General features: G+C 49.0%; 2 protein-coding genes across 2 annotated transcripts in view; one reads left to right on the plus strand and one right to left on the minus strand.

The window, feature by feature from the left end:
* The window catches only part of LOC144142810 (U3 small nucleolar RNA-associated protein 25 homolog), a 14,599-nt gene extending 5,927 nt beyond the window's left edge, over nucleotides 1–8,672 (minus strand). The window contains exons 1-5 of the mRNA XM_077674583.1: nucleotides 8,138–8,672; nucleotides 7,566–7,709; nucleotides 5,880–6,098; nucleotides 4,504–4,685; nucleotides 2,185–2,476 (exon numbers count right to left, since the gene is read on the minus strand). Coding sequence (XP_077530709.1) covers nucleotides 2,185–2,476; nucleotides 4,504–4,685; nucleotides 5,880–6,098; nucleotides 7,566–7,709; nucleotides 8,138–8,548 — 1,248 coding nt within the window. The 5' untranslated portion in view covers nucleotides 8,549–8,672. The remainder of the gene's footprint in view (nucleotides 1–2,184; nucleotides 2,477–4,503; nucleotides 4,686–5,879; nucleotides 6,099–7,565; nucleotides 7,710–8,137) is intronic.
* An 808-nt stretch (nucleotides 8,673–9,480) lies between these two features.
* The window catches only part of LOC144142812 (N-acetylated-alpha-linked acidic dipeptidase 2-like), a 49,404-nt gene continuing 43,455 nt past the window's right edge, over nucleotides 9,481–15,429 (plus strand). Inside the window, exons 1-3 of the mRNA XM_077674586.1 lie at nucleotides 9,481–10,081; nucleotides 11,544–11,790; nucleotides 13,459–13,780. Coding sequence (XP_077530712.1) covers nucleotides 9,741–10,081; nucleotides 11,544–11,790; nucleotides 13,459–13,780 — 910 coding nt within the window. The 5' untranslated portion in view covers nucleotides 9,481–9,740. The remainder of the gene's footprint in view (nucleotides 10,082–11,543; nucleotides 11,791–13,458; nucleotides 13,781–15,429) is intronic.

Raw genomic sequence — 15,429 nt, forward strand, 5'->3', positions numbered from 1 at the left:
ACACGGGCAGTTTTGCTTTTCGCTTTCATCAGAAAAGCGGCCGCCATGGCCGGGAACCGAACCCGCGACCTCGTGCTCAGCAGCACAATGCCTCACCCACTGAGCCACCACGGCGGATATTTCTGTGTTCATTAAGGGGGCGATTGACAACTCTACTGGCTCTGTCCACCATCACACCAAACCGTCAAAATAATATTCCACTAAAAAACACCGTTTGACGAGCTGGGCTCGTCAAACGGTGTTTTTCTATTTACAACATAGATGGCAGCACGGGTTCCACCATTGGCACTTGTATTCAATGAGAGTTTTCACACTACATGGCAGAATGGGTGGTTTGTTGCCCGCACGTTTTACAAACGTGGCCTTATCTGTGCGCTGTTCTGGTGCGAAAAATTTGTCTTCCTCAGATGATGAAAGCGAGAGTGATGAGGATGTCGGCAGTGTGTTTGCTTCTTCAAGTAAAGAAGATAGTGATGACGTTTTTACGGGCAGCGACTCCGAAGGGGAAGACAGCCGCTATGATACGATGGCCAGCTCCCGTGAATGGTACCGCATAGACCCCGAGGAGGCTCTCTGTGTAGTGCCGCGCTGTGAACGCTACCACACGGATGGTAGCCTCACCTAGCTTCAAGTGAACTATCGAGGAATAGTGCATTATCTGCATGGCAATTGAAACCCAACCTTTACTTTCTGGAGTTGCGGAAATTTATTTGTGAATGCATTTGATATGCCCCAGGCATAGAGTATTATCTATGGAGTGGAGAATGACTAATGAAACTTTATTAAATGCCGTAAAATATTTTCGATAATGTTTTTCTGTTTTTAACATGTTACTGAAGCATATCACATCATTAAAAAAATTGGCCATTTCAGAACATAATTTTTTCGTTTAATGAGCCCTTAAAAGAGCCATGAAGAGAAAATGCAAGTTGGTTTTATTCGAAAGATTTCGTGTTTTATAGTGCCCCCAGCGCTTGTCCGGATACAAACGGTGCTTTATTCACTGAGAAATTAAACAATTTAGGTTAAAATTTTGATTTTCCCGCTCAATCGTGCGTTTTCGTGGTCCCAAGTGACATCACGGGAACCGACCGCTCTGCAGCCTAGAGTACCTTCATTCACGCATCCACCGTACAGGGTAGAGACACGTAACGCTGGCGCCGCCATGTTCGGTTGCTCGCTCGCCGCCGAAGCAAGTCATTGTGTCAAAACCGCGCTAAAATTATCGCCGCAACGCGGTTTACTGAAGTTTGAATCATATTGTCTTTTTCGCGTTGCTAGGTCTCGTGGGAAACGAAAAGAATAACGCGTTGAGCCCGTTGGCCCAATTGCGGCGGCACGGGACTGTTCAAAGGTTGTCTCCACCCTGTAGCGGTGTTGGTTTGTTCCCGCGTTTCTTTACGTTCCGTAACCTAGATGGCGCCACCATACTGTGGCAAGCGTTTGGTTTGTTTTTGCCCGCATTTAAACCTGGCTTGTTTTTGTTCTGGGAGAAAATATTCGTTCCCTGAAACAGTGCTCGCTCGACAAATGGGGTCACGTAAGACACCGTTGCTTGCGTCAATCGGCCAGTGTCGTCTGAGACAACCCCAAGCCCCATAGTGCTGTGCAGCTAAACCAAAGCATGCTGTGCGCAGTACGAACAGCAGAACGCATCAGTACTTCTATGTTTACATGTGCTTTCGTAACTTCCACTGTTTGTCCCATCATTCCTATTGCTTTGTAAAGAATGTGGCCTAAATTTAAGCGCAAATCGCTCGTTCGTCTAGTTTGTAAGCTCTACCTAATTTGCGTCTGCTTCTGCCAGCCTCCGCCAATCGCAGAGCTTAGCCCATGTGACATCACAGGTTCTGTTGCGGGAAATGAGCTGGTGGGTCGCATGACCATTCCCGTTTTTCCTAATTATGTAGCTTATTTGAGCGAAGTTTACGTTAAAAGTGGTGTCAGTATGATTCTAACGAGACAATCTTCTGAATGAACCAAACTTGTGTTTTCTCTTCATGGCTCCTTTAAGGGGTTAATCTGACGCAGAAAAAGCTTTGCGATTCAACCATCTTTCTTGTTAGCTGAAAAGTGGTTTCATTTTTTTTTTTTGGAGAACTCTGGCAGACATGTCGTGGCCATTTATGCCCCACCCCCTTCACCTCTCAACCCTATGCAACTCTCCTGCGACCCCCGACTGACCTGCATGAGCAGCACGTCGGCCTGGTCGACGACCACCATCTCGAGGGAGGAGAGGAAGTCAAAGTCCCGGTCCTTCTCGCCCTCGGCCCCCACGACCGTGCGCAGCCCCAGCGGGGAGGCAATGAGGATGTCCGAGGCGTAGAAGTCTCGGTACAGCCTCAAGGTCTTGCCCGACACGCTCAGGCCGATGCGGAACGCGTCGTCCGTGTTCCCCTTGAATGTCTGCTCGTAGTCCTCGGGGCGCTCCAGCCACTGCCGCTTCTCCTCCTCGCACCCAAACTCCTTGAGGAAGCTGCACGGAGCAGTTCACGGTGCACTCTCTTTTGAGCTGGGGTGCTCTGTGCCAGGCGCCACCAACTTTAAAAATGTCCAGAGACTCCCAATTGGTGGTTAAATGTGCAAGCAGTTCAGCTCTACACCTGATAATGATGATGATTGCTATTGGTTTCCCCTTTGTAGCGGGGTGATGACATGTCATCTTACCAAAAAGGACTAATATACCTATGTTTTATACTCCTGGCTTAATAATAGCGCTGCTTAGGGCAGGCGCAAACAGCTGATTAGGCACAAAATACTTTTTTTTTCCTGTTACAGGTGGTAGCTGTCCAAGGCAATATTCCGCTCTCTGCTTTTCGTCCACCAGCATTCTAATCTTCTTTTCGTCCCCTCGACAGCCTTGAAGTTAACTTCCCCTGTGATACCCTTAAATCCTAGGGCTTCTGGAAGCCCAATATTCCCTCCATGTAGATTTGGATGGATACCCTCGCATTCGAACACTATGTGCCGCATAGCTTCAGTTTCTTTTCCACATACCACACATACCCGATCATTTCGTGAATACTTCCCTACAAAGCTCTTAGTCCGCAAGCAACCTGCTCTAGCCTCAAAAAGCAAAGCACTGCCCTGGGAATTATCGTAGAAATTTTCCTTTCTGATGTTCAATCTCAGCCCTGTACATCGGGAATTATCGTAGAAATTTTCCTTTCTGATGTTCAATCTCAGCCCTGTACATCTCTAACGACGTTCTAGCTTCCTTTTTTTCGCTCCATTTATTCGCTTCAATCTGCCTTGCCTCTTTTTTGGTTACCTTGGCTGCCTTGGATTCTGCACCGTTCTTTCCATATTTCATCGTTAGCCTTCTAGTCTTCCTTAAGCACTGTGACGTCCATTTTTCTTCTTTTTTCATTTTTTCGTAAGATGTTCCTGCTGCAATAAAGCGCTCAGTTGTTCGCCACTGCGCGTGGTTTCTGCTTCTTTACTATGTCCTGTCTTTTGCGCTCTTTTTCTTCGTAGTACAAAATACAGCTTCATTCAATTTGAAGGAACTGACCTTTGGCAACTCAGTTAGCTCCACTCCAGCCAACTACACGACTTGCCGCATTCATTTTTTTCGGGTGGTACATTGTTGAGCTGTGTGTGCAGAATAAGCACTGTCAATAGGATAACAGTGGCTCAGTCGCTATTACTGCCGTAGGGGCACCACGGCCCAACGTGCATTGCGGTGAAGCTGCACCCAAAAAAATACCCCGCACATAAACCGCACCTCTACCTCACCCCTGAAATTATCGCACTTTTGGTGCGGGTTGTATGCGCGAAAATACAGGATATGTTTTTTTTATTACCTGACATGTTCGAAATTATCAATAAAATTGGTATCACTGTAACCAGTGAAAATTAGTATTTTTAACGAACCAAATTGCATTTTTGTCTTCGTGGCCCCTTTAAAGGTGCCATGAAGAGAAAATACAACTTCGTTTAATTTGAAAGAACTAGGATTCAGTATCTCACTCAGCTCCATTACAGCCCCAAAAGATGTTTTTTCAACGATAAAAAAAAGCAACAAGTATTTAAAAACTTTCAAATTTTGCGCCACAGTGACGTGTTACGAGCAAGAATGACGTCATACGGGCCAACAATAAAACATAATTTTCAGCGCGTTAACTGCACGTTAGCATTCAAGTGATGCGGTCAAATGGAACTAGAGGCCCCATTACAGACGTCCAGTCATGTGTCGTCACGACAGGCCAGTTAGGCGGCCGCCAATCGCACAAACAAGGTTCCGTGACGTCATAGAAAAGTTGCGGGAAATTGGCTAGGGGGTCGCGACTGCTTCACACGTTTTCCTTAATATCTCCGTTATTTGTTCGAAGATTGCGATGATATTGGTATCATTGTTATCGGGACTAAGCAGTCTTTCTAATAAACCCAATTTGTATTTTGTCTTCATGGCTCAATTAAAGCTTCCACCACTGCACCACCGCGCTCCCAGTGCAATCAAGAGCAATGTCAGAAGTGCAACGGCAGCACAGGCCCCCTCACCGGGTCATGTTGGCGACCTCCTTGGCCGGCAAAAGCCGCGCCAGCAGCTTGACCGTGCGTAGGGCCGACTCCCGGAAGGGCATCAGGAACAGCACCAGGGGCCGCGTCAGGCCCTGGTCACGCATCTCCGAACTGGCACCGCGGTGCAGCTTCTTGTTGTGGTGCAGCACGCGGGACCGGCTCTGTAGTGCGGTGGACGACAAAGGCACAGATAACCAGTGTGCAGTTTGAAAGACAGAAAAAAAGAAAGTGCAACATCGTCGGGGAAGTTGGCTGCTAAACGTGCGGCTCACTAAATGTAACGAAAAACGATCTCGGCCATTGTGTTTGCCTTGATTGGTGCAGCACAGTCTTTTAAATGCAAAAAACACTATCGTATTTATTTGAATATAAGATGAGGTTTTTTTTCAAAATCAGTAGTCTCAGTCACCCTGCCTTATATTCAAAGCTCAGAGAGCGAACGAGCGAGCGAGAGAGAGAGAGAGAGAGAGAGAGAGAGAGAGAGAGAGAGAGAGAGAGAGAGAGAGAGAGAGAGAGAGAGAGAGAGAGAGAAAGAGTGAGTGCATGTGTGTGTATTAATATACGGCGATATTTTGGACTCTCTAAATCGCACCCTTCCTTTTAATCGTGACCACCTTATAATCGAAGAAATACGGTAAATGATTGATTGATTGTAGGGTTTAACGGGCCGACACAACGCACACGATCAGCTGCGCCGTAGTGGAGGGCTCTGGATTAATTTTGACCACCTGGGGATCTTTAATGTGCGCCGAAATCTCGTACACACGGGCATTTTTGCTTTTCGCCTCCGTCGTGACTGGGAATCAAACCCGCGTCCTTGTGCTCAGCGGCACAACGCCTCAGCCACTGAGCCACCGTGGTGGGTTAAATAGGGTAAATGGCCCATTCAGCTGAAGAGCCCGCGTTGGTGCTAGCGTCTGGGACAGCAAAACAGGCTCTTAAGAAACGTTCCGTAGCATGAGGCATTCCTTAGCGCGAGCCTAGCAGTAGAGAAAGATGGCTGTCTACGCTAGTACACTGTAGATAAAGGGAGCAGGAGGGTGCAGCCAAACGAGTAGTCAGACAAGCAGCGAAATTCGCCATCACTGTCAACTCTATCATTGCGCAATGGCAGGAGCGAGCAGCAGTGCAAGGCGTATGAGAGAGATAAAAGCCATTAAGCAGATCACAAAACAAAGCGTGTGAAGTGACAAGATTACAAAGCCCTTCGACAACGCAAGGTGGAAGCAAGGCATCTCGGGTGTTCAACTGGACACTCATGTGTTCACATTCACAACCAATAACAAGTGCTTAGGTCTCCGGGACCTTTTGTATCGGCGGCACTGACAGACAAGGCCACGGGCGATGAGACGCACCTTGAGCACGTGGTTGAGCGCGTGCAGGCAGTAGGCTGCACGCACTTCCTCGCCATTGTCCAGCGAGCGCTCCGTGAACAGCAGGTCCCTGTACGAACTCAACACGGAGAGCAGTTCCATCTGGAGTGGAGTCAGCGTGTCGGGCACTGCCAGGGTGGTCTTGAGCCACAGCCCATCCTGGCTCTGGGCACGGACCAGTGGAACATCTCGTGGGTTGTCCTGGCAGAGGGGCAAAAAAGTGCTGGTTGAGCTACTGGTACATCCACCCAGTATGAACTGATGTGAAAAAAATTCTTCAAGGCACTGAAGTCTGCTCATGTGCTTTCAATGCAAAAGCCTGGCGATACTTAGCTGTAACATCACATTTGCATCACTTTCTTCACTTTTGTTTTTCGTCTTTTGCCTTGAATTACTTTGACAGGAAGACTGGCGGCGCATCAACCCACAGCTTCTCCATAATCAAATATCTCCACCCTGGGGATATCCCGGGGATATCTCCATGCCTGCACCACTACTCACATGCCGTGACATTCACCCGTCGCGTGATATGACATCAGAACTCTTGTTTTGTCGCTGACAACATGCTAATGTTAGCGCATTGCTAATGCGCTTGGCTCTCATTTAGGCGATTTGCTTTCAATTCCGATATACAGTGAAACCTCGATATATCGAACAGCGCGGTGCCCGCGAAATAGTTCGATATAACCAGAATTCGATATGCAAAATCACGTAAAAAACGCGTCATAAACTGGTACAAATCAATAAATGAACGAATTGTGCAGTAAACACTCACTTTGTGCTTCAAAGAATTTATTCTTTTGGCTTAAAGTACTGCAGCAGGGTAGCCTGGCATGTTATACACGACTTACTCAACGTAGTCCAAACGTTCCACAAGCGACAGGCCGGTGCCTTCTATAGCGCTGCAGTAGCGGTCCGGTAGGGCCAAAACCGCTGAAGCCTCGGTCGAAGTCGGGAGCGGGGAACTATCAGCGCTTGCGGGTACAACCTCGGCAGTGTCTTCGTTTGTGCGCTCAGTAGTAAACTCCGCTAGGATCTCCACATCCGTCAACTCCACCGTCGTTCCGGTGCTGTCGTCACCGCCAACAAAGTCATCAATGCACATGCTTCGTGGCTCAGCACCAACAAAGCGCTCAAGCTGGCCCCAGGTTTCTTCAAGCTCGCATTCTTCTTTTGCACCGTCCAATTCTGATTCAGTGCAACCGATGCGCAGCAGTCGGGAACGCCCATCGCGCCACCGCTATCCTCGAGGGTACTGTGGGATAGCTCGCCGCCTGTCAACAGGGCACGAGCGGTATGTGGCGGAGTTCGATATACCCATTTCATGTCCGTCCCAGTTCGAAATAAAAAATTAAAAATGCATGTGATTTTGCGCGTGAAATAGAAAGTGTTCAATTTAGGCAATAATTCGATATACCCGTGTTCGATATATCGAGGTTTGATTGTAAACTCAAACGCATTTTGTACTCGTTACACCAGTGGCCATTTCCTGTATCAGACGACAGCGATGCCACTTTTTCGCCTTAAAATTATAACGGTGCAAGCTACAAAAACTTCCTGTGAATTCAAATGACACCAGCTTGAGGTGTGGAGGAGCTAGTGGCAAATCCATTAATTTTCTACTTCTCGGGTTAACAAAGCACCATTCGTTGACATGGTACTCCTCACCTTGAGTGCAGTGACTCGAAGCTGTCCCAACGTTGGCCAGCGCAGTTCACTCCGAGTTCGTTCGACACCTTCCAGGGGGAACTTGTCATCTTCGATCTTCCACTCGTAGTGAACTGAGAACGGATCGTTGTGTGCTGGAAGTTCCTGTAAAACAGTGAAGCAAGAACGTGCATGTGTCTTAAAGCTTTCCTCATCTGCAACGCACAGGGGGACAAGTTGAAAATACCGCTGTCAAACATGATCTTTCATCCCGCTATTCCAGGTGCGGAGTTCTGTTTTGTCTATCTCATGTCCGCTTCAGAGAGTTAATTTCGAGGGAGCCCTGATTGGCGGAGGTCAGACGACCCGGATGTGACGCGACACAAGGAAGGCGGGGCGTCCGTTTCTACGCTTGCCATTGGTCAGACGCCTCACAAGTTTAACTACGCCACGATTGTAACGGACGCGAAACGGCCACTTTTCAAACAGACACTATTCAGGCTTCCGCCTCACAATCCGTATGTTAGAATGCTGTTATTCTCCGTAAACAATCGCGACAATAGTCATGCGACCGACGACACGTTGAGACGTACCTGTTCCTCGTCCTCAGACGCACTGTGTTCGCTTGCGGCGCCGTCCTCTTCGTTTGCGTCTTCTGGTCGATCGACGCCGTGATCGACACCGTCGCGTTCACCGTCGTCGTCTCCCGATTCGCTGTCGCTCTCAGCAGCCGGGGCGCGCCGACCACCGAACGTGCCCAGCAGTTGGCACACGGCGTCATCGCTGTCACTTTCCGAACCCTCCGACTGCGAGCTCTCTTCTTCGGAGTCCGTGGCCTTCGGTGCCTCTGAAGGTACAACGACGGTGGGGAGATCGCCTGTGGCCGACGTCTGATCGTTCGCCGGGTGCTCTTCGCCAAAGTCGACCAAGTGCCTCTTGTCTTTCCGGGAGAGCTTGGGAGCAGCGGCTGCTCGCCGCTTTCGCCCACGTGCCGGGCGACCCATCTTGTTTCTCAAAACAGTGAACAGCGCGAATTCATGAACGGCTCAATAAAAATCACCCCCTACGCTACCTGCACGTGCACGTATGCAGACGCCGTGCGAGCGGAAACAAACACAAAAGTGGCTGCATGGACAAATGCGTGGTTTAAAACGATGATGATGCTTGTGGGTAATTAAATGAGTGTGGTTAAAAAAGACCAGAAGCTTTGGGTCGGTGGGACAGCAAGCGCCACCACCCACAACGACGACATTTTGACAATTTTTGCTCCCATGAAGCGAAAATCACGAAAAAGCGGCTCCCAAATGCCCACCGGCTGAAGCGCGTTCAAAAACACGCAAAGAAAATGTGCAAGGCTATTGTCTTCGACGCGTTTCTTAGCGCGTATGGGTATGCTGAGGTAGCCTCCGGTTACAGTGTGCAAATATCTCTCGTTAAAAAGGTTTGATTTCAGCATGCCGGCGCTTTTTTTAAGAGCCCTGTCGACGTTTCTATTCAGTAAACTAGAAGCAATCTGTCACATGCAAGGTAAAAATACAGGAGGATGTACGTGCGCTCCAACGTCTCAACCGGCTAAAGTCAGCACGCAGCTTCCTGACGCGTGACTCAAATCACCAATGCTTACAGTTCTTTTTATATAGTTATTTTTCTATCAGCTATAGAAAATTAAATTTCTACCCTTTTCTGTCAACCTCGCTGGAGACTTCCAGACCTTCCAGACCAGTATTTGCCTAGCAGTTATAGAAAATTGAATTTCTCCACTTTTCCGCCAACCTCCCTGGCCTTTTTATACAGTATTCTTTTTCTACAAGCTATAAAAATTAAATTTCTCCACTTTCGTCAACCTCGCTAGAGGCACAAGCAAGCGTCAGCGGCCGCGGCGCCACCCGACCGGATGCGGAGAAGGGCGGAGAAACGAATCGTTGCGGCAACTGACAGACGGACGGTGCGGACGGGCGTGGAGCGAGAGATCCAAGCGACGCAAACTGCAGTGGTTGGCCGCCGTGGGTGACGCCGCTCTCAACCTCTACTGCCTCTACAAGCCATTTTTTCCGCCAACTTCGCCGCAAAAGGCCATGCAGCACAAAACCCGCGCGCTGGGAGGTCCGTCGCACGTGTCATGCCCCTGGTAGAGGAACGTCGTCGTCTCGAGAAGGAACAGCAGCGGCCGACGGCGATCAACAGGTGTTAGCCAGGATGAGCGCCCAGTACCGGCCGTACCGCGACGAAGACAACGGCGCCGACAGCGAGCCGATGACATGGCCCGACCACGAGAACAGCGGCGCGGTGCAGATCTACGAGAAGACCACGGAGGACATTCGCGTGGTCTCCCATCGCAACCTGGTGATCGGCGGACTGGGCATCGCGCTGCTCGGCCTGCTCGCGGGTCTGCTGGCCGGATACTTCGCGCACACGCAGCACGCGGAGTGTGTGCGGGGCAAATCCGTGGCCATCCACGCCGTGTACGACGCCGATCCGAGCGTCAGGGCGCGGCTACTGGCGCTCGTAGGCGCTGACGGAATCAACCGGACTGCAGGGTCAGCGCCCCCTCTGCTTCGAAACGCCGCCTCTGTAGTACACCTGGCGCCAAGCGCACGCGCCCTTTCGAGTCGCGCTCTTCCGCTGATTCATTGGAACGGCGGGTGTTTTTACTGTGTTTTTACCGTAGAGATGCGACAAGACGGTCCCCGATCTTAGTGAAGCTGCTTAACCTTTAGGCTGGCCAATTGTGGAGATTGCAGGACTCGTTGTTTGAGTCGCGCTCTTCCGCTGCTTCATTGGGACGGGGGATGTTTTTACTCTTCAAGAGACAGATTTATGTAGTGAAGCGATGAGACGGCCCTCAATCTTGGTGAAGCTGCTTAGCCTTTATGCTGGCTAATATGTACGGATCGCAGGCCTTAAGTTTCAAACTTCCAAGTTCACGTTACTCGTACACTTTGAGCTTTCAGGCAATTTTGCTAATTTTCGTAAATTCTGGTATTCATTAAAATTCCAGGTTATGCGTCCACAGGGTCCGGTTAATAGAGGGCTACCAATTGAAGTTTACCTCTTTTTTTCTTAGCTGCAGTCGAGAAGTCATTTCAAATCAGTGTAAAGTGGGGACTGTTATACAAATTTTGCATATATTAAAAGACCCGTGTCAGTTATGTTACTTTCTTCTGCAACTGCAGACAAACACCGAGCTTGTTGAAGCTCTGCAGAAACATGCTCATGTTTTTGTTCCTGACGTAATCAGCAGCTTTGTCTCTGCAAATGAATTTTTGTGAGCAATGGCCTGTTGTCTTTGCTGTGGAAGTGGTAGAAAATAGAATATTACTGGTTAAACTTCATTGGCACTGGTACGAATGCCGATTACGTCAGGAGCAGATAGTGGCAGGTTCAAACGGGGCCTTTATCAGATCATTTTGAGTCTCTTGGCAACAGTGTAAGCAACAGCACGAAGCAGTTTGCCACGACTTTGGAATCTCGGTGTAAATTGTCTGTGTAACCTTGCCCAGTCAGCTGCTGCAAGTGCTATCTTCCGTTTCGAAGTAAGTACAAACCAGGCACTTTCGGTGCGATGCAGAGCATTAATTAAGTGCGTTCATATGCTGCTCCCCACTCCTAAACCTACCTAAAGGATACCAAACCACCCGTATTCACGAAAACAAGGTGTAGAATTGAGCTAGGAGTACATTTTACAGTAAAAAAAATCACGGGTCTTGAAAAAAAAATTCAGCTCTGCCGGGGATCGAACCCAGGCCATTTGCTCCAACACCGACCATTCTACTGGTAGTCAGTAGGCAGTAGGAAGCAGCGCTAGGAGCGCACCAGAAGTGCCTCCTGGCTTGTACTCACAGGTGAATGGAATGTCGCGCTACAAGTGTGGATGCGTACTGAGCTGGTAGAGGCCCGAAACTTGCTGCTATAAAATCGGTTTTTCCCCCAATGTGATCGGAAACATGGTTTGTGCACCTTTTCTGATGGGTTCGTGGTTTGCTTTCTTACGTCATACAGTCAGCTTCTGGAAGTGCGGACTGATGCTGAGCTGGTGGACCTTCTGCGGCGGCAGTGGCAAGAGCAGGGCCTGGAGGCCGTGGAGCAAGAGTCGTACGAGGCGCTACTCTCGTTCCCGGATGCGTCGCGACCAAACAGGTTGCGTCGCTTCGATAATGCCTCCGATGCAGCGGGCACCACTGTGGACCTCTTCACGGATGACCACAGGCCCTACGTTGCGTACTGTACGGCCGACGCTCCTGTCAGGGTGCGTCCATTCATTGTGAATAATGCAATGTAGATTGCACCGTCCTTGGCCTTACCCAGTTTGTTGTCAGGAAAACAGTGGGATGGATAAATGATTGGAAGCAAGACGAGGGAGAAGTACTGGTCCTATACATGTGTGCAGCAAACTGAGCTTTATTGTGAGCTTACAAGCTAAAGAAATAACCATTCTGCTGCTGATCATTTTAAGAACTTGAATCAAGTCGCGCACTTGTTACTGATCACATGCAAAACAACTGGAGAGCTGCATCAGCTGACCATTCACAACACTCAATGAAAAGGGGCGTATTTCAATGGGACATGGGGCTGCAATCTCGTTCACAAGAAAAAGCTGCTTTTAAATGTTGCACCAGGATGTTTTAGGAATGGTTTCATAACGGCTTCTGATGAAAATGTGTCTGTCTTGTGTCAGTCTCTGCTTTCCTGACCAAGGTGGCCTCAATTACGATAATGAACACTTTTCAAATTATGCTTATTCATGCTTTTTTTGTGTGTGTGTTGAAAGCTGCAATGCTTTGCTAGGGCTTACATATTGCACAAACAGTTTGGTTGCATTGGTGTCTACTGTGGAAGGGCAGTTTCGATTAATCGTTCTTCAACAAATGTTTTTTGAAAGCAAAGGGCATGGTGGGCTTTCTTTTAATTGGAGCCTTCATCCATGTGTGTACTATAATAAACACAATCACAGGTGTACCCTATGCACAATTGAAACATCACGAGTGAGTGGCTGAAATCTTCAAAATGTCAATAATGCAAAGAAGTAGTGGCATCACAGCCGAAGGTTGAGGTACACCTGTAGTTTGGCTGCATCCAGTTTTAGTTTGGAAAAGCGGTGGCACTACAGCTGAGCCTTGAGGAACCCCGTCGCTAGTCCGTGCATGGGTACTTTTTTTGTCGATTTTTCCACGAGTTTCTGTTTGAAAGCAGTTGGTTAATAGACATCACTTGCGAGTATTGGCACTAAACCTGGGCCCAATATGTACTAAGTATACTTACGTGTACGTATGCTTATGTGTATGAAAGGGTATGTCTACATGCTTATAACTTTTAGCTGTAAAGGGTGCGTTAAACAACTACTCGTGTTCACCAAGCTATAGCTGGGAAACAGGGACTCCTGGAAGAGCACCAAAAGTACCCGAATTCAGTTGAGTATGGGGACTGTTCCTCAAGGCTCAGCTGTAGTGCCAGTGCTTTTTCCAACTAAAGCTTCTCGAGAAGTGAAGAGAAAGTGCACGCAGCCTAACTACGGGTGTAGAATACGTGGCAAATGAAACGCTAACACGAAAATATGAATCAGAACATGCAAATAGCGCGATTTCTTTCCACACAAGTCAAAATGACGCGTGGCTTGGTTGCAAAAACAAAGTCCGGAAATGTGGCTTTCCGAATATACCAATAGTGCGCCATTATTAGACCTCAACGAACAGTATTTTTCAGTTTTGCGTGTTCTGATTCATATTTTCGTGTTCGCGTTTCATTTGCCGCGTATTGTACTTCAACATTTGGCATTGATATTGATACGTACGGCTCAGTGTACGTATATTTCTTGATTGCATCCAACTTTTGTTTGTAAAAGGTACAATAAATAACTACTCGCGCTCACCAAGCAAGAAGCGGTGGAGGGGGAGTTAAAACCGAGTCTATCACGCAGGGGCCTGTGGTGTACGCGAACCGCCTGCAGCCGTCAGACGTGGACTGGCTGCACAGCTCCAACGTGACACTGGCCGAGAGCGTGCTGCTCGTGCGGATGGGTGCCGAGCCCCTGTCGCGGCAGCTGGCGCTCGCGCAGCGGCTGGAAGCTCGTGCGGTGCTGCTTTACCCGGACCCCCAGGAGTTCCGCCCACTGCCCCACAACCTCCCGCTCGAGCAGGCCCATGGGGCCTGGTGGTGGCTGCCCCCCGACGCGAGCCACAGTGCCAGCCCCTTGGGGCCCCTCCTGGGGGACCCCCAGACGCCGGGTTACCCCGCCACAGGTCGGTTACAGGGCACTTGGGGGGGGTGGCTTCAGGGCAGTCTAGTAGCTGCACTGAGTTGGGCTGGACGTGTAACGTAGAGAAAGGACGACGGGTGGTCCGCCAGGGTAGTGGAGTGGCTACTGAGAGACAGGAATAGATAAAAAGTCTGATAGCTCGATAAAGGGGTGAAATAAGGAAACAAAGCTACTCGACATGCACCAGTTGCGAGACTCCCCGTAGGCCCCATGTATAAAAAAAAATACAGCCACCTTTGCGATTGAGATGTGAAGACTCAGCTTCACTAGCTCTAACTAAGAGAAGGATGGTTAAAGAGCGAAGCTTTTTCTATGCAAACTGAGTCAAATTAAAGACCACAATCTACTCTTTTAATGTTCAAAATTCAAACTGCCAGTGTGCGAGCAAGCCGAAGTCCAAAGCGAGCGCCTACGCTACAAACCCAAAGGAAACGCGGTGCGCCCTGAATGCGACGATAGTGCATTGGATAGATGCCGGTTTTATAACGTAAGGGACCCAGGTTCGATTCTGACCATGGGAAGCGATTTGTTTTTTTTTTTTTTTTAGGCGTGCACTCCCCACACCTGCTTGTCGTCTCCTTGCCTCCTCCCCACTTCTTTAACATTTGACCTGGCATTTTTCTTATCTCTACTTTGCTGCTCCGAGTTTTTAGCGAGGCCAGGCACGAGTGGAACTTGAGCTTAAAGGAGCCATGAAGAGAAAACAAAAGTTTGTTTTATTCGAAAGATTAGGTGTTTCATAGTACCCCAAGCGCTTTCCCGGAAGCAAATGATGCTTTATTCACTGAGAAATAAGGCAATTTAAGCCAAAATTTTAAATCTCCCGCTAAAATTGAACATTCCGTGACGTGTACAATGGCGTCATAGAGCCGGTCCATGAAACAGATACTTAGTATGTCGACTCCATATAACCAACACGCGGGAGTCGATCGAGACGGCGGCCATTTTAAAAATACTAGTAAAACCTAGTGCACCCGCAGCCCTAGTCATGGAATCGCCTGATCCGGAGAACAAAACTCTCGCCGAGGAGCTCGGGCTTGCATTTAACAACCTCACACCACAAAAACGCTCAATGCTTCTAAGTGCACGAGCGGCAAGAGTTGTGGGATACGCGGTGGACGGGAAAGCGACCATTCCGCGATAGCCACAACAGACGAACGCCCAGCCGTCGGCACCGCTGCCTCGTCAGCCCCGTCGCGACGGATGAATATAGACTGGTACGTATGGGCCGTATTTTGATTACGGTTAATAATAGTTCAATTTCAGTAGCAGTATCACTTATGCCAGTTGGCCGGTGTCGTGTATGGAAAGCCGTTCGCGCGAGCTCTCTGCTTCGACCAGAAAGATACGAGCGTCAATGCGCGGTGTTTACGGCATTTTTTTCCCCAAGGTCAGAGCGATTTGACGAAGTCGGCGACGAGCGCCAGCATGTCCCAGGAGTGAGCTAACGTAAGGGTCCCTGCCGTAACTGAACAAACTGAAGTTTTCAGTGGTTGTAAACTGGAAACGAGCTCGTAACGACAGCAGCAAGCCAACACCATTCGAAACTTACGCGACGACTGGCACTATCTCGTCGCTTCTTGCTGTTCCTTACTCCCCTCGTTTCTATTTTTACCTTTGCTGGTTGGCGAT

This window comes from Haemaphysalis longicornis, unplaced genomic scaffold, assembly GCF_048455015.1.
Source record: "Haemaphysalis longicornis isolate Haplotype H1 unplaced genomic scaffold, Haemaphysalis longicornis Haplotype H1 scaffold_6, whole genome shotgun sequence".
Classification (NCBI taxonomy): domain Eukaryota; kingdom Metazoa; phylum Arthropoda; class Arachnida; order Ixodida; family Ixodidae; genus Haemaphysalis; species Haemaphysalis longicornis.